Here is a 19,071-nt window from a genome sequence, read left to right on the forward strand (position 1 = left end):
ATAAATATATTTTTATCTCATTAAATATGAATTCTCCACTATATTATTAGCCTCAATCTCTTATTATATTATTATTATATATATTTAAATAAATTTTATCTTAATTTATTATTACTAATCAAATCTTATTTAATATCTATGTATGATTAATATGTGTATTTATCACGATTTTACGCTAACTAATTAGTTACATATTCATATCATTTTAAATTTTAAAGTTTTTTTAATAAGTATAACTTTAATTTTTTTAATATTTTTATTTCTTATCCAAATTATTATTGTATGTTTATGTTCATTTTCGTAATTCAATATTTAATTTATCATAGGTAAAATATCTCTATTATTTTAACATAGTTTATAAAAATGATTCTAAATATTTAAAAATATATATTTTCATTTAAAATTAAAAAAATAAAATCAGCAAAATATTTTATCGTTACGTATCAATAAAACAGCGATATAAACAAGGATATATAAAGGAACCGATACCGGGTAAGTGCTTCGTTTCCCTCAGTCTCCGTCCCCAAAAGCAAGCTTCGGAGCCGACGGCGAGGAGGAGAAGGCGAACGGAGGCGGCGGAGGAGGAGGAGGAGAGATGGAGTTGTTCTACTATTTAGTGTTCGGCGGGCTCTCCGCCGTGGTGGCGGTACTGGAGCTGACCAAGACGAGCAAGGACCAGGTCGCCACTTCTCCGGCCTTCAACGCCTTCAAGAACAATTATCTCGTCGTATATTCCCTCATGATGGGTTCGCCCTTACTCCCTTTGCTCTCGGATCTTTCCTTTGCCACAAAAGTCGGGTTTTCCCTATCGATCTGCTCGTCCATTGGCAGATCTGATTTGGCTTTCGCCAGGACGGAAGGCTTCTAGGGTTCCTTAGTTCTTTGTACTTTATGCCCTAAAGTTTCTCTTTCTGTATTGAGATCCTAAATGACTTGTTGGATTTGATTTTTGTTTTCTTTCGTTTGCGTTCGAGTTAAGTGCCCGAATTTGAGCATCGGACGCCATTTTCTTCGGATCTGAAAGTTTTGGAGTAATTAGATGGCAAACTTTCTTTTTAGATTATAAGTCTCTCTCCGGGAATTGGGATGATTTTGATTTTGTTTCGATTGTTTTCAGCTGGTGACTGGTTGCAAGGCCCCTACGTCTACTACCTGTATAGCCAGTATGGCTTCGACAAGGGTGACATTGGGAGGCTCTTTATCGCGGGTTTTGGATCGTCAATGCTGTTCGGGACGATCGTGGGATCTTTGGCCGACAAACAGTGAGATTTTCATCCAGTTTGTTCTTTTTACTCTTCGATTGAGTTTTTCGAGCTCCTAAAGCCACGAACCATAATTGTGATCGAGTGCAGGGGGCGTAAGCGGGCTTGTGTAACATACTGCATAACATACATTCTTAGTTGTATCACTAAGCATTCTCCGGAATACAAAGTTTTGATGGTGGGGCGTATACTGGGAGGTATTGCTACGTCTCTGCTCTTCTCGTCATTTGAGTCATGGCTTGTTGCAGAGCACAATAAGGTGAAGTTGGCGGATTCTATCCTAATTCCTGTGATTGTTCGACATATCCTAGGTTTCTTTGTTTATTTGCATTTGTTAGATTGACGTTCACTTCAGTTATCATCCTTTATTTTCTATGGCTTTTTACATATATAACCGTCAAATTTTGAAAATCTGTGTATTCTCTCCTTCACAAAAGTTGATGGCTTATGCTTATCCCTTTAAGTATTCTAGTGTCTGAAATTCATCACTACTGTCAACGCATTTTCAGATTTGTCCAACTAACACATGGTAAACATATTTTGACCATGGTTGCTAATGGTTTAAAATACAGGTGTGGATTCCTTGAATGCCTTTTAGGCATTAATGAAAGTTTGCCCTTTATTTGTTAATAAAGTTAATGCCGATATGAATTTAACTATCATGTTACTAGTCCTCCACAATTCATCCATTACTCAAACTAAACATTGCTAATCATGATCATATATATGATTCAATATTATGAATGAGTAGGTATTTGAAGTGTTTTGTATTTCTGATGTATACTTTGATTTGTAATTGTTTTGAATATTACTTTTGATATCGGACCATATAGAGCTTAATGGAGGGTTTAAATTCATAAGGCCAATCCATCTCAAATTGTAGGGATTTGATGGTAATGATGATAATGTGTGTCAAAGACCCTCAAATTACTCGGCTGAAATGCTGCTACCTCAACAATAATGAAGGAGTTCAGCCCTGTAACTCTAGTTGCCAGATCACATTTCAATACCAATCTGTTATTTGGTTGCAAATGTCAACCAATATCCAAAAGTTTCCCTTTTGATTTCTTTCTTCAACATGATTGTTATGGATCAGATGTATCTTAGCTTTGAGATATCAAAATTTTACTATGATATAGTCTTGGATAGTACGATTAATGAGAAAACATGGAGAAACAAAAAGATTTGGGTTCATTTGAAATAAAAGAGCTCGTGCTGGATGGACACACCATTCTGGGATGGAGTATCAACACAAGAGGTTTCATGAAGTATACCATTCTGACTCATATAAGATTGAAATAGACTGGAGTTCAATGGATGGACAAACTCGATCTAGGGGAGACTAAGTAGTTGGAACGCACAACTTTGTTGTGTTTGTTGTTGCATTGTAGTTTTTATTTTATCTATGATGAGAAATTTAGCTGAGTTATTGATTAGTAAGATGATATTAAATCAGTACAAATAGTTGCTTGCTGTATCATAGTTGTTGTTCTATTTCTGACAATGAAATTTAACTTAGTTATTGATTGGTAAGATGATATTAAATCAATTTTCTTTCTTCTTTGTTCAAAGATAGCATTTGAATTACTCAGGGCTGAGATCTAATATCACTAGTCCATTGACCTACTTGATCTTGTGACTGTATTTCTAATTTTTGTTCTGATGTATTGGTTTCTCAATTATGCAGAGAGGTTTTGAACCACAGTGGTTGTCCATAACTTTCTCTAAAGCGATATTTCTCGGCAATGGTCTTATAGCCATTGTTTCTGGACTTTTTGCCAATTTAGTGGCTGATACCTTGGGATTTGGTCCTGTTGCTCCATTTGATTCTGCTGCATGTTTCCTTGCCATTGGCATGGCTATTATCCTGTCATCTTGGAGTGAAAACTATGGAGATCCATCCGAGAGCAAAGATTTAATGGGACAGTTCAAAGCTGCTGCTGCAGCCATTGCTGCTGGTATGCTTTTTTGTTTTTTTTACTCTCATCAAACAGTTGCCTCAATTTTACCAAAGATGATTGTGTGAAAATTTTTATTAATACCAGATGAGAAAATTGCTTTGCTGGGTGCAATACAATCTCTTTTCGAAGGTTCCATGTACACCTTTGTGTTCTTGTGGACTCCTGCATTGAGCCCAAATGATGAGGAAATACCTCATGGCTTTATTTTTGCTACATTCATGTTGTCTTCAATGCTGGGGAGTTCCATTGCATCTAAGCTGATGACCCGAGCAACTCTTAAAGTCGAAAGTTATATGCAGATTGTGTTTGCAGTTTCTGCTTTCACTCTGCTGCTTCCAATTATTTCTACTGTAAGTCTCTTCTCAGTTTCCACCAATATGAAACTTTATCGTTTGGTCACGTCTCTGTAACTTTTGTGCCAATGTGAAACAGTTGTTAATAGCACCTTCGGATGTGAAAAGTGGTGTATCTGTTGGAGGCTCGATTCAACTCCTTGGTTTTTGTGTGTTTGAGGCTTGTGTTGGCATATTTTGGCCATCAATGATGAAGATGAGGTCTCAGTACATCCCCGAGGAGGCTAGGAGCACCATCATGAACTTCTTTCGCATTCCCCTCAATCTATTCGTCTGTATTGTACTCTACAATGTAAGCACCAAATCTTTATGTTGCCCGTCTGATAGTAATTAGAGGATAACCATATTCTAAAATAAATCAATCTTCAGTTCGCATAGCCGTATGTCCTCGTCGAATTTCTGGTGTTTGCAAACTAATCTATGCTTAGCTACATAAATTTGCTCAAGCAACTTTATATTTCCCAAGTACTAATTCCTGGTTCCATGTTTGTCTTGAAGGTAAATGCTTTCCCAATCACTATTATGTTTGGCATGTGCTCTATTTTTCTTTTCATGGCTTCAGTCTTGCAAAGGCGACTCATGGTGGTTGCTGATACCTACAAAAGTAATGTTTCCTTCTCCGATACGGTTGGATGTCTATTGCTTCTTCCTAACTAGTGTCTTGAGGAACAATTTAAACTTCAAGGATTCTCATTGCTTGTTGCTTTCTTCCACAGCCACAAGATTGGATAGGTCCGAAGGAGATTGATGCTGAAGCAGAAGCACGCGTCTGACTTGAAAGGTCAGTCGATCTTTCATATTGCTAATAACCAGATGTAGATGCTGACACTGGAATGAAAAGAAAAGCGACCAACAACATGTCGCAAAAGGAGTTCGAACGCCCTCTTTTGTTCTACTTTTAGCAGGTAAACTTCGATCGATATAGATATGCTTAGTAAACTAGACAAGCGGTCATTCTGCATTCTATGTTTTGAATTCTGTTACTACTAATCTATTCATGATCTCATGCTTTTCTGTTTTTATATTTGGTGCATAAACACAAGCATCTTACAGTGTTCGACATGTATTATCGACTGTTATTACTAGCTAATAAAAAAAATTGCTGTTTTGACAAATCTTAGAGTCGATTAGATAGCATTTCTCCTCTGCTTATGTATTATATTATTTGTCATATTAAAATGTAAAAGGGTGGCAAAATAAGATGGATGGATTGAATGACACGAGTTGAGGATGGAGCCAGGACCAAAATGGCCCGAGTGGGTCAGCAGGCTCATTCTATTGCAAGTCGAAGCTGCTAATAAGCTAAGTCGACTGACTTAATTGGCATGTTTGATACTCATTTAGTCTAACTCTTCTGACCAACTTAATTGGCACGTTGGACCCAGCCAACTAGCTCGGCTTCACCAGCTTAACTAATCGACACACTTGGCTTTATCAGCACACCTGGTTTGGCTGCGGTGGTGTTCAAACTGATGAACTTGACCAAACAACTCAAACTTATTCATCAATCAGTCCGGTTAGGCGTTACAAAAGTGTCTTCCTGAATCAATAGAGGAGCAAAGAAAACCCACCCTTTTGTCCTGATTCCATAGACATTCATACTGTACTCAATCTTTTTTCTTCATGTTCTTTTCATTTTATGCGTGATTATGTCTATGCGACCTTACTTTAGGTTAGCTTACTGCTCCTCATGTCTCAACTTGATATCTCTACCCTAGCCAGCTCTCCCTATGTCAACCCTAATTTCTAGAGTTGTTTATTTTTGTATAATCAGCTCAAAATCTTTAATGCCCAAGAGACCTTGATCCTTATATAAATACATTGGGCCCAATAACCTTAGGGCTTAAGATTTTAGAGAGGGATCCTCTGTAATATCTAACCCTAATTTTACTTCTCATGCACTACTATTTTAAGCGTGAGAGGAATTTTATTGGACAACTCCAGCGACACTAGTTGATTGTTCAGCTGTGCAAGTCTGATTATCATATCTAAAACTTTTCCCAAGCATTCACGACCCCTGTTGGTCCTCGGAGCTACGGTGCAACGATGGAATGTCTATTTAATTTTTTAGATATCTAAGATTCGAATTCTAATTGTAATGTACTGTAGGATAAATTTTGTTTAGTGGGAGGTTAACCTAAGAATGTTAGTTGTTGGGTTGTCCGTTGTGAGTATTTTTCAATTTATCTTGATGGTCAATGTGAAATTTTTATAGGATCGGACATGTCAATTAGTCAGAATTAAAGATTGGATGTCTAGTGTCAATTAAAAAAATATCTTTTTATTTTTAAATCATTAAAAAGGTATTTCATTTTAATTTTTTTTATCGAGAGGGTATCTCATTTCATTATTCTATCATGGATAAATATACATCTATCTATATGTCGATATATGCGGCTACTGTTTTATAGGGTTCATAGGTTTTTTAGGTTTTATAAAAAAATGATAAATCTGGGTTCCAGCTCCATTGACTGTAGTGTTGGGGTGGCTAGTGTATTATGGCGTTTTCCACCGACCATCAAGGTAAATTGGGAAGCGCATACGACGGCCAATCCAGACGCGGGATTGAATGTACTTGAATGTATGTCCTAGTTGAAAGTGTTTTATAGGCAAATCATAGTTGGGAATCATAGGTTTTATAATTAGTACAACATGTCTCATCGATTTAAAAATTAAAATTTAAAATTTAAATGAGAAATAATAATATTAAATAATATAGAATATTATCGATGAATATTTGAATAAATATATAAGATAGAATAAAAATAGGATATCTTTTTTATAAAAAAATAAAAAAAAATGAAACATTAGATTTGGAAATAAACAGATGCGCTTTTAAACTTTTGCCCAACCCTTTTTTAATAGCAACTCCAGCACTGTTGGGGAGGGATATCTCAGTCGCGGCTACGCACCACACTCAGCAGACAGCAAAGACACCTGACGATGCTCCTCCCCCACCCATGACCCACCGCTGAGTGTTCGATCAAATGTCAACGACAAAAAAATATACTCCTTCCTTCTCTGGCTCTCCTGCTGCGTCTGCTAGCTGCTCGTCGAGGTTGCCGCAAGTCTCGCTCGCTCGCTAGCTGTCCACGCGGCGTGGGCCCGGGGATGGTGCATGCGATCGAGCGAAGAGACGCCGTCGCTCTCTCCGTCGGCAAACGCAAAGCGCGAGGTTGGCGACGGCTTGTTGTCGTCCGAACTCGTCGAGTGTAGCGTCGACGGCGACGGCGAGGTTGTCGGCTCACAGTAAAGAAATCGACAGGAGAGGGGAAAAGAGAAAAGGGCGCCTGGAATAGTCAAAAAGCGTCCTTTTTATTTAGTTTTTTATTTTTTTAAAATATCTTTATTTTTAATATTATTGATCATAAATATTATCATATGAATTTTTCAAATCTATTAATGTTAATAATACTATATTAAATAGTTACCAACTTATAATATGAACATGTCATTTTTAATCAATGTTATAGTAGTTCATATTTCAAATTTAATAATTATTATAATATGAATATGTTATTTCTAGAGCATAAGATGGAATCTGTTACCCAGTGGTTCTATACGATTGATCTCATGATCATCTGTGAATAGATAAATTAAGAAATTACAGTTGACCACTACGAGGAAGACATTGCTTCGACTTCATCGAAATTTGACCTTTATCCACTGGCAAGTATATCTCATAGTAACAAACTTAACTATGCTCCGAGGGCATGAATATATCATTTCTGATCAATATTGTAGTCGTTATCGTTGTTCCTAAAATATAGATAGTTTATGATTAATGTTATATTATAGTAGTTATGATACGTAACAATTATAAGATTATAACTGTTACATAGTTATAGCAATCATTTCTGATAATATTATATTGTATCGATTATGAATTATAATTATTATAATATAAATAATTTATTTTTTTATTAATATTATATTATATCAATTATAAGAGGATAGTTATTATAATTATATAGTTATAGCAGTTATGGAAGTATAGTTATTATAATCATATAGTTATAATAGTTACAAAATTATAATAGCTAAACATCATTAAAAAATAAAAATAGATTAGGATGAAATTAAATATTATTTTGATAATAAATAAAAAAAAGGGTCTTTAGACAATTCTAAAAGGATGCCTTATGACCAAAGCAAAAATACATAAGTTGATTTTAATAATAATATTTTTTATATGAATTATAACTATTAATTTATTTTTATCATCAATAATATTATATTATATTATATTAATTATAAGATGATAGTTATTATAATTATATAGTTATATTAATTACGAAATTATAATTATTATAATATTATTTAAAATAAAAATATATTTTTAAAAATAAAATAAATAATATTATTTTGATAATAAATAAAATCTATTTTTTATAATATAATAGATATTTTGTTAAGACAAGTGTATCAAGCGGATCTTTGACTCTGACGGCGGTTGGCAAATAGACATGTCGGCTGGAATTTACGTGCCTGTCTTATTAATGTTATTGAATTGGATCGCTGCCGTTTCTTATTTTGATTCATTTAAATGTTTAATTTAAAATAATTTTAAAATATCAATTTATCAACGTGTTGCTTTTCTTTTCTTGTCTTTTCTTTTTTTTTATGATAATTGTTAATTATTTAGTTCGCTTAGGAACATATATGCGTTTGTTTATTATTAATTTCTTTTCTCCCCTACCTACTTAGATTGTCTAGCAAATTGGAGAAATCGAGTGAGCCAAGTAGTCAAACTATGAATCAAACTAACGAAGTTAGCGAGATTGGATTGGAAACTACGGAACAAACTAACAAATTGAATGAACCGAACAACTTATTTGATTGTGAAATTGCGGCTAGACGACCACACAACTAGCTCGATCATAAATTCATAACAACCAGAGGGCGAAGGATGTAAGGGTATTTCTAGGGAATTAATTTGTGTGACATCTTCAATAGGAACTAAATAATTTTTTTATTACAAAAAAATAAATAATTTTTTTTATTACAAAAAAATCTCAATAATTTCTTTTAGACCCTACACTATTAAATCATATCTTTATTTATTATTATTTTACATAATATCTCATCATTAATTAATGTTTCATCAAGTGGATCTTGAGAAAATAATAATTTTGAAATTTGACTACGATTCTTAGTCAGTTTTTTTATTTCACAAACCTTTTTAAAAAATTTGTATCGTAGATGCCTTAATGTTTGAGATAGGTGCTTACTTCAATAAATTAAAATTTCGGGTTTAATTCCGGTCTGATGTACTGAGCCGGCCGGTCCAGCCGGATGGGCTCCACTTGTGAAACAGAGCGACTCGGCCTTAAATTTGCGGTCTATCTAACCGAGTGAACCGGCCGGTCCGGTTCGAGTTTTTAAAAAAAAAATACCGCAGTAAGTATTTGGGATTACAGCTAATCTCCAGCATGCAAAGCGCGTGCCGCCCAAATTCCCCCTCTCCTTCGACGCGAAAACCCCACGCTTACACCACCACCACCAACGCCGCCGCCGCCGTCGCCACCTCTCTATATCCTCCATTTTTTACCGCCCTTATAAGAAATGCTTCACCTCCTCGCCATTAACCTCCCCCCCTTCGAGCTCTCGCCCCTCTCTCATGCATGGCGGAACACACTTCTGCCGGCGGACACGGTGACGGCGGACCGGCGCTACCGCGGCGTGCGCGTCCGCAGCGGCAAGTGGGTGTCGGAGATACGCGAGCCGCGGAAGGCCAGCCGCATCTGGCTCGGCACGTACCCGACGGCCGAGATGGCGGCCGTCGCCTACGACGTCGCGGCGCGCGCCCTCCGCGGCGCCGACGCCGTGCTCAACTTCCCCGACGACATAGCCGACCGGCCGGCCCCGGAGTCGGCCTCCCCGACGCACATTCGCGCAGCGGCTGCGGCCGCCGCGGCCGCGACGCTGAAGCAGGGACCGCGAGCGGAGCACGTGGCGGCCGGAGAGCAGAGCACGGCGGCGGCGGCGGCGGCGGCAGGCGGAGGTAGCGGAAGGAGGGAAATACATTGACGAAGAGGAAATCTACGAAATGCCGCAGCTGCTGGTGAGCATGGCGGAGGGGATGCTGATGAGCCCGCCGCGGCTGAGCCCGCATGACTCCGACGATTCGCCGGAGGTCTCTGTCGCCGCCGAGTGCCTGTGGACCTATCCGTAAATTACGTCATTATGGGTAGTATTTTGTAAAATTAATTATTATTATTATTATTATTATTGTCCACCGATATATATATACGTATTGATGTAGTAATTAATATATGAGGAATGGTATTATGGCTTTATCTATACTTTAGATGAATTCGCATAATATAAATTTTAAAGGCTTTTATCGTAAATCTCAAAGCTTCTATTGTATTAAAAAAACACAATACATGAATATTACAATTTTATAGACTCATTTGCTATATTTAAATTTTAAAATCATATATAAAATTATAATATTATAAAAATATGCAGGAAATGAGGAAATACAAGGCGGAAAAACATGCGTAAATCTTGTAAGATTGACTTGACTTGAAATAATAATAATTATTATTATTATTACTATGTGAGAACTAAGGATTGAGGAAGAACTATTTAAGTTATTTAACTTTGGACAATGAATTTTATATTTGTAGATATTGCTAAGAAATTTGAATTAGTATTTGGCGCCAAATCCTATAACTCATATTATGTCATAGATGATTTCTATATTTTGGAGATCATTAGATGTCTTTAGAATGAACTAATAAAAACCAAGAGCAACAAGTTGAGGAACATTTGGAACATCGAAAAATAGCTAGTCGGAAATAGAGGTATTTCGGTGATCAAGTACCAATCGAACGAGCGGGTCCTGCTTGTAGGAAATGGTAGAGATGACAATTTAGTTTGAATAGAGCAATGCCAAAAGAGAATGGTAGGTTGTGATATTTCTCCTTCAATCTATGAGGAAACTTGACTTGCTAGTTGACATTTAGAACATAGAAGTGGTGGTGGTATGAAGTGATTATGGTGAACATTATGAAGAAAGGCTAACAAAGTTAAAAGATTATGAAGAATAGATAGAATCTTGGTTTAGTTGGACCACAACATTGGAGGTAAGGACAGCCACACTAACTTTGATTCAGGGTAAGAGAACTAACCTGGATAGAGCTTTCACACAGGCTTTCTCTTGGTCGCCAAGCCTTGCGTTCGCAAGCTCCACAACCGTCGGCCCACCACCATTGGCAGAAGGGAAGACGCGAACAAGCTCGGAGTAGAGGTCCAATTGTAGCTTATCCTGTCAAATTTCTAATTGCACAATGCAACAGGATTGGACATTGAAGAAGTGTATTAACTAATATGTTACAACCACTGAGCACCATGATGAGAGTCAGTGTGTTTACTAATGCATGCATAATGATATACATCGATCTAAGTCTGTCTTACATTTGCAGATGGCTGTTTCCATACAAAATACTCACCTGATGTCGAAGGCTGTAGTGCATTTCACAATGCTCGGAAACTCAAGAAGCAGTAGGTTCTTACCTGATGGTGATGTAGCGATTGGTTCCATGCTTAGCCCAGTGATCCTTCAAGTCCACCGGCTGGGACAAATCGTGCCCTTCTGCTGCAAGTCTGCCGAGGAGTTTTCGGAATGCACTTCCGCTCATTTTACGACCTGCGACTCGAGCGTGGCGCTTGTTAGGCATGATTGGCAATGGATACATGGAAAGAGTCATGGTGCAGCAAGCAGACTGCCATCCACCATTCCCCCACTTGTAGCACTGCTGATACTTCCCGGTGCACGAGCAGACTGGCACTGGCATTGCCAAGTCGTCAAAGGAAACCTGGTTCAGACTCAGGTCTTGACTCTTCCATTCATGATACTTTGTCAAGGAAACCTGTTTGTTCAGATCCTCTGCAACGCCGACTTCACTCTTCCATTCGCTAGTTGTTCTTGCAATAGTCACCTGCTTGTTCAGATCATCACCCACACCCTTCTTACTCTTTCGAGATGGCTTTGTTGTCTTTTTAGACGATGAGTCTTGGATTTTGGTATCCTTCCTTGACCTTTTCACCTTGTTGAATTTCATTCCAGACGCAGAACCACCAGAGCTGGGAAATGCATCATTAATTGGTGAATCTTGAGTTTGGTGGCTAGGAGCATCATGTGATTGGTGTGCTGGAGAGGGCAAAGGCTGAAGATGTTGCCGTCTGGTTATTGTAGATGTGCTTTGTACCTCGAGGAACAGAACAGCTAGTGGCACAGTTAGCGTTCATGCAACTCTCACGGTCATACTCTAGGGCGGCAATTGCATTGTCCCGTTCAATGATAACACTATTCCTCTCAGCAACTGCTGTATCACGCTGGAGGTATGCCATGTCTCGTTCGACCAAAGCAGTCTTCTTCTCAGCAATGGCAATGTCACGTTCTTGGAGCGCTTTCTCCCTCTCAGCCATTAAGAGTTTTATGGTTTGGCTCTCCTTAAGCTGGTGTTGAGGCATCATCCACTGTAACGCCAACCAAATTCCACGCGTGCAAAATTGAGAAAATGAATGTTTGAAAATACATATTATTTGATTATAAATCATGGAAACTATATGAGTATTGATGTGAGTTACAATGCTCATATACTCATCTTGCATGAGCTCAATTTGAGTTTTTTTTTTATACATGAAGCAAAAAAGTCAAGATTCAGGAATTCCAACGAAACTGAAGCAACAGAAGCCAGAAACAGATATTAGTTGCTAAGCAGAATAAGTCAAGATTTAAGAATTCCAACGAAACTGAAGTAACAGAACAAGAAAAACAGATACTAGTTGCTTCAGTAAAAGACTACCAACAACTGAAGACACAAATACCTTCATTCTAGTTTGTAATTGGAACTTCCAAATTTTTAATAAAAATCAACTTTCAGAGAAAACACAAAAAAGTTTGTGATTGAAATATTCAAATATATAAACATTAACGTAGAGAAAATATTTTTTTTTTCAGGAATTAACTGTTGCCTATCAGCTTGTTCAGTTGAAATATTACCTTTTAAAACAGAAAAACATAAGCACAACATAATAGTGTTCATTGGACTAGCATACAAACATGTCCAAGTAGTTTGCCTAATCTTTAAGGTTGTTAATCATAGAATGGTAATTTAAAAAAAAAAACTCAAATATTGGTGCAAAAGAATACCTGCGCATGAACAGCTTTATATTGGTCATTTTTGTGTCTCGCATTTTCTCTATGTCCCACCTCATCCATAGGGATAACTGAGTCAAGACATAAAAAACTTCGGTTACCAGATGAACTTAGGAGAGTTCTCATTTGGTGAAAACAGATAATACAATTTTCAAAATTATCACTGAACAAAATAAAGATAAAGCACAATTAGGGAAAAAAATTGCGATGCTTACGTTGAGAAATATGAGGCAAAAAAGAACAACTAGTCCTGTAGAAAAAAGATTATTCAACTCTGGCCAGATATCACCATGCTCTCTTGAAATAGCATTACCATTGGTTTATGAAGTAAAAAAAGAATGTTTAAGGCAGAAAGCAGATTTTGCATCAAAATCTCATAGTCTTTGGTCATGCAAATAGGTACTTGCAAATTGGTTATTGACATCATATATCTGCATATGTCAGATTAATTTCGTTAGATTATATATAGAACATGACAGCAATTATCTGACAAAGATAAATAACAACAAATTCATATAACTAGAAGAACACAGTATTTCTAATCTAGTTATTAAAAACGTTATGAAACATAATTACAGAAGTAAGAGCTGTCAGAGTAAATAAACATAATTGTTACAAATACTTACAACTATCAGTATGAACTCTTCAGCTGTGATTACTTCAAACAAGAGAAGAGAGAGAGGGAGAGGAGGGGTAGGAAAGGAAAAGAGAGAAGTGGAAGCAAGGGGAGGAATCCTAATATTGATTACTTGGTGCTGATAAAGAAAAGAGAGGAGAGAGATGAGAAGAATGAAAGAACCAATTAACCTTGCTATGATGCTTGTCACCTCACAGACTGATGCCTCAATGCCTTGGTGATGAATGCCATATGGGCATAGAAGCAAAGGCATTACTGTTTGATATCGCCCATTGGAAAGCTCTTTCCTTCATTTCAACCCATACTTCGGCAGAAAGCAAAATTGACACAAATCCTTTCCACAGACTCCCTTCCATCTGCAATCAATGAAAAGGGGCATCTCGTTCCTTCCCTTTATGCAGAATCAGAATCCCTAACAGTAATTGCAGCCTTAATAACCATACATGTTTTATACTAGACCAAGTGGAAGAAAAGGAACTCCAGATTGCGTCATATTAAGATATGAGTAAATCAGTTAGCATGGTATAAGATAACTTAGACTGCAACTTTTTGCATTTCCAACAATGTGTTAACCCAACCAATGCTTTGTTTCCATTTCCCCAAACTCTCTTAGACTAGATTGCCCTTAACAAATAGTATGAATTTTTGTAATTTTCATTTCCTCAATTGTGCCTTACTATAGTTGTAGTTGAATAAAAGAAATTCAATCATCATAATTTCTCAATCATGTAATTTATCCAGTAAGTTGTAGTTGTGAGCCAATTAGATCCAAAATTCTTACACAAAATGATAAACATCAGAGTTGCCTAACTGCAAAGATGAAACTACAAATCAGTACTAGTTCAGTGGGCATGCACAAATATTTCGTGGATATCGAGTCCTTTAGACCACACATGGAAGGTTAAGCCAATTTCTCACAGTGGGTTAAGCAAAGTGAAGGAAACCGTGGTTGCACAGAAGAGCATCGGGATGACATGAACATTAAGCTTTGGATTCTTGTATTTCTCCTCCCCTTCTCAATATGTTCAATTTTTCTGATGCTGTGGGAAGAAGCGACAGGTGATCTAATTTTAAGAAAGATACAATAGATTTTCCTGAAAAACAGGATGATTTGGGTCTGATTCCACCAATTTGAAAAGAAAAAAAATACTTTCTAGAAATGGTCTTCTAAATAATTTGATTTGCCAAGAAAGGTCTCCAAAAGAATCTGATTTATAGGAAAAATATAAGATCAGCAAAACTATCAAATACAACACAATAAGAGACAACAAGTATGACATTGATAGCAGAATGATTATCAGAAATAATGCATGTACTACATAATTTAAATTTGCATTGCATAGAACAATATATCATTAGTGGGAAAATGTACTAGTCTAAACAGAAAAAGAATAACACCTTTTATGTTACAGTACTATATAAAACAAATTATATATGTGCAATTAATAAATTAGTAAGTTAATCATTATATCCTAATTTTGGAAGCCACAAAAGGTGATAGGTAACCTTGATCACCTAAACATTTATAAATTTCCATAAGATCGTCACCCAGACTTAAATGTTTATCTAAACTTATTAATCTAGTGTTATGAACAAATATATTTTCCTAAAACCACCACTAACCATTAAGTTTTATATTCAGAGATAGATTCCCTTACAACATTCATCAAATAATTTGAAAAATAGATAATGTTTCTATCAGTCATTGTTTTATTATCAGCAAAAAAAAATCTTGCCTTTCATATTTAATCTGTATTTTTATCAGGGAAAAGAAACTATCCAATGCTTATCTAGATGCACAAAACTCAGCAAATGGAAATGTTTTATCCAGAGCAAAATTAGACATCTGAAACATAGCTTACTAATAGAGAAATGCATTGTCCAATCAATTTGGTTTAAAAAAATGAAGTCAGAAAATCATTACAAAATCGCCATCATTCTACATGATGCATTGCAACATTTGCAGCAAATAACGCTTAGTCCAGAAGAAGCATAAAGCTTAAAGCAGTAAAAGTGTACTCAGGCTCAAGAGGTCGAGTTAACAAAAGAGAGAGAAACAAAGACAGAAGAGGTAAAGAAGAAAAGGGGCCTTGGGATGGTTACCTTGTCGTCCAACAGCCCGAAGCAAAGAGAGAACAACGTTGTAGGAAAATATTCCAGCCATGATATAAAGAGAACAGGGATCGGAGACTTACCCAGGAGGAGTTTGGCGGAGATCACGATTGGAGAAGCTGCGACACCAGTGGGGAGAGCGGAGGGGCAGCACGGTTCAACGAAGAAACCATTTGAGCCAGATATCCGCACGCCAACGAAGCTAGATGACCGACCGCCGGCGACGAAGAGGCAATGGCGGAGGCGGAGGCGGAGGCGGAGGCGCGGAGAGGGTGGAATCGCATCTAGGGCACGGCGGGTGAAAGGGGAAGAGCGTGGTCCGAGAGGCCAAGGCTTCTGGTTCTCTAGTACTTGGGGTCGTGAGCATCAGTGCAATTTTCAAAATACACCTTAACATTTCATATTTTCCAAATGTACCTCTTAAAAAATAAAGTTAGGCGAAAATATAATATGTATTTTATCATTAAAAATATAATAATGATAAATATGAATTAATGTATTAATAACATTGCTTAAAAATATACTTGTTATCAAATTAAAATATACACTAAACTATAAATTGCAAAATAAAATATACTATCAAAAACAAAAAACGAAGAATATTGATTTCAAATCTCTTCTTCTTTTTCATTAACTTGGTTCTTCTTTTTTTTCGTGGTCAAACATTGTTCTTGGGAGGCGAAATGCATCGTATCATATTTAATGCTCTAATAAATAATATAATAGAATATTCTTTATTTTTTCAAAACAATGTTTTTTTTACGACCTTCTTATTTTTACTTTTAATTTTTCCGTCCTCCCTTTTATATTCACGTGCCGGTCACGTGCCGTGGCAGTGGTAGTGGTAGTAACTCGCAGATTACTTCTGAAGTTGCCAGGAAGTTCAACTACCACCTACCCTTTCTCCTCTCTTCCACATCACAATTTAATGCCTACCTCTTCAATTCATCTTCGTCTTCATCTTTTATAAGTCTCTCCTCCTCCGGCCACCACCTCCGGCCCACCACCACCACCTTCAATTAATCGTTTCCTTACATGCATGCAACATTTAATATGCAGTACATGTCACAGGAGACTAAGCATTCTTCTTCTTCGTCGTCTTCCTTTGGACTCTGGTTGCCGGCGATGGCATCTGCGGCGGCGGCGGCGGTGGCTCGGATGGTGAACGAGGCCGTGAGCCTTCTGGTCTTCATCGTGCTGGATTTACTGGACGCATTGCTGTGCTTCGTGTACAAGATGGCCGACTACGTGATGGAGGAGGAGTGCAAGCCCTGCTACTGCTCCTCCTCCTCCGACGATGATGATGACGTCATCCTCGTGGCGGAGAATGGCGGCTCGAAGCTCCTCTCGTTGACCTCCTCCGCCTCCTTCGACGACACGAAGCTCCACCTCGAGGACATCTCCGATACCCTCTTCCTCCGCCCCTGCCTCCTCGCCGACCTCGCCAAGACCGCACTCCACGACCTCCGCAAGCTCAAGCTCGTCTCCTCTGCTGCTTCCTCTTCCTCCTCGTCGGCGGCGTCCTCCTCTGCCGCCGCCACCTTCACCACAAACTCCACCATCGTCCGTGTCCTCCGGGGGAAGGTCGGCCGCGCCCGCGGCAAGGCGGCGGCTCGGACCTCTTCCCGGAGCTGGACAGACTGCGCCTGCGAGAGTTGCAACCATTGGAGCTCCCCTTCCGGCGAGCGCGACGCCCTCTTCGTCCACGTCGAAGGTCCTAAAGGTACAGCGATCTATAACTAATTAAAGAAACTGCACTGTAACACCAATTGTTATTGCAATATGTTTTGCAATGAGACAGGGGAGAAGGTGGCGGAGGAGGACGTCGTGTTCATCCACGGGTTCTTGTCGTCGTCGAAGTTCTGGACGGAGACGGTGTTCCCGAACGTGTCGGAGGCAGCGAAGTCGAGGTACCGGCTGCTGGCGGTGGACCTGCTGGGCTTCGGCCGGAGCCCCAAGCCGCCGGAGTCGCTCTACACCCTGCGGGAGCACGTGGAGATGATCGAGAGTTCGGTGCTCCAGCGGTTCCAAGTCAAGAGCTTCCACATCGTCGCGCACTCGCTGGGATCCATCCTCGCGCTGGCGCTCGCCGTCAAGTACCCCGGGGCCGTCAAGTCGCTCACTCTCCTTGCTCCGGTGATCTCCGACAGTTCCCAATTTATTATGTTCATAAATAATTATCTGGTTTTTTGTGTACTTATTTGAGTAGTATCGGGGGTGGCAGCCATATTTTCCGGTGCCGAAGGGGGAGCACGGGACGCACTACGTGCTCCGGCGGGTGGCGCCGAGGAGGGTGTGGCCGTTGATGGCGTTCGGGGCGTCGGTGCTGTGCTGGTACGAGCACATCAGCCGGGTGGCGAGCCTCGTGCTCTGCAAGAACCACCGCCGCTGGGAGAGCGCCTTCAAGTTCGTCACGCGGAACAGGTCGGAATATGCTTGTTTGGTCACCGGCATATACTCATTCGTTTGGCATTTAATTTTCCCATAATTGTCAAAAAGAACAATTTTCTCTAATTTTTAAATATTAAAATATCGTCTAAATTTTTTATTTTATTATCAAAATACCTTTTCCCTTAATAAATAAGTAATTTATTATTATTATTATTATTTTACAGGATTAGAACGTATTTGATGGATGGGTTTTTCTGCCACACGCACAACGCCTCGTGGCACACCTTCCACAACATCATCTGCGGCGCCGGCGCCGGCAAGGTGGAGGCGTACCTGGAAGCGGTGGCCGAGCGGCTGAGCTGCGACGTGGTGGTCTTCCACGGGCGCGACGACGAGCTGCTCCCCGTCGACTGCAGCTACGCCGTCAAGTCCAAGGTCCCCCGCACCCGCGTCGTCGTCGTCGACCGCAAGGACCACCTCACCATCGTCGTCGGCCGGCAGAAGGCCTTCGCCGGCGAGCTCGAGGACATCTGGGAAAAGGCCAATAAATGCTGTAAAGAAACCGAAAAACATGATTGATTAATTAAATCTATCAATCAATCAATCCTCCAATGTGATATTTGATCTGTGTGAGTTATTCAATGCGAAGCATTTCCTGTCAGAATCATCAATATCTCGATGAATCAGACTGTACTGTCTGCTAAAAATGTCCAAGCATATATTTTGATCACTTACGAAGAAGACGAGTCATGCATTCTTAATATTGCAAAAATATTAAAATATATATCCGTAGTGTGTCATTGTTATGAGGTAGATCAGTGTCATTCTTTGACTCTCGATCTACAAGAGTCTCTTCAGAACCCTAACCAGTGGGTCTCTACGTTGGTGAGCTGAATCCTGAAACTGTGATGATAGAGAAATCAGTAGCGAGCAGTGTAGGTGAGCAGGCGATGGAAATGGCACGGTTTGGTGCTTATAGTCCAAACCAAAGATCACCTGCTTGCTTCCTCCATGTGGAATAAGCGAAGCTTGTGGGGGAGTTCCATTTGGATTTCTATACTTATCAGATTGAGAGCGAAGACAGGGAAGAACGAATCAGAGTGCCCTATGAAGTCTCTAAAATAATGATACGTGTTTCTGTTTAGGGTCCCAGTCTGATAAATAAGAGGCAGTGTTATAGACT

General features: G+C 38.9%; 3 protein-coding genes and 1 pseudogene across 4 annotated transcripts; 3 read left to right on the top strand and 1 right to left on the bottom strand.

Moving 5' to 3' along the window:
• Window positions 1–523: 523 nt before the first annotated feature.
• LOC141828981 (uncharacterized) lies at window positions 524–4,691 on the top strand. 2 transcript variants are annotated; one of them, XM_074716376.1, is made up of 8 exons: window positions 524–746; window positions 1,118–1,262; window positions 1,353–1,521; window positions 2,950–3,220; window positions 3,308–3,573; window positions 3,656–3,868; window positions 4,075–4,203; window positions 4,293–4,691. In XM_074716376.1, the coding sequence occupies exons 1-8, from the start codon at window positions 596–598 to the stop codon at window positions 4,347–4,349; spliced, it is 1,401 nt and encodes a 466-aa protein (XP_074572477.1). In that variant the 5' UTR covers window positions 524–595; the 3' UTR covers window positions 4,350–4,691. The 2 variants fall into 2 exon arrangements, with proteins under 2 accessions (XP_074572477.1, XP_074572478.1); XM_074716377.1 differs by having other exon boundaries at window positions 4,075–4,180.
• A 4,483-nt stretch (window positions 4,692–9,174) lies between these two features.
• Window positions 9,175–9,879, top strand: LOC141828983 (ethylene-responsive transcription factor ERF026-like). Its single transcript, XM_074716378.1, is given in 3 exon segments — window positions 9,175–9,241; window positions 9,243–9,564; window positions 9,566–9,879. Coding segments are annotated over 3 exon segments (549 nt in total). The 5' UTR covers window positions 9,175–9,200; the 3' UTR covers window positions 9,752–9,879.
• Window positions 9,880–10,876: 997 nt separating this feature from the next.
• LOC141828982 (barley B recombinant-like protein D) lies at window positions 10,877–15,790 on the bottom strand (annotated as a pseudogene).
• Window positions 15,791–16,559: 769 nt separating this feature from the next.
• LOC141829850 (putative lysophospholipase BODYGUARD 1) lies at window positions 16,560–18,467 on the top strand. The gene is made up of 4 exons (XM_074717339.1): window positions 16,560–17,220; window positions 17,299–17,633; window positions 17,722–17,921; window positions 18,113–18,467. The coding sequence occupies exons 1-4, from the start codon at window positions 16,560–16,562 to the stop codon at window positions 18,465–18,467; spliced, it is 1,551 nt and encodes a 516-aa protein (XP_074573440.1).
• Window positions 18,468–19,071: the final 604 nt, after the last annotated feature.

The sequence above is a fragment of the Curcuma longa genome, chromosome 5, assembly GCF_044706935.1.
Source record: "Curcuma longa cultivar G26 ecotype Majalengka, Jawa Barat chromosome 5, ITB_CL_G26_1.1, whole genome shotgun sequence".
NCBI lineage: Eukaryota > Viridiplantae > Streptophyta > Magnoliopsida > Zingiberales > Zingiberaceae > Curcuma > Curcuma longa.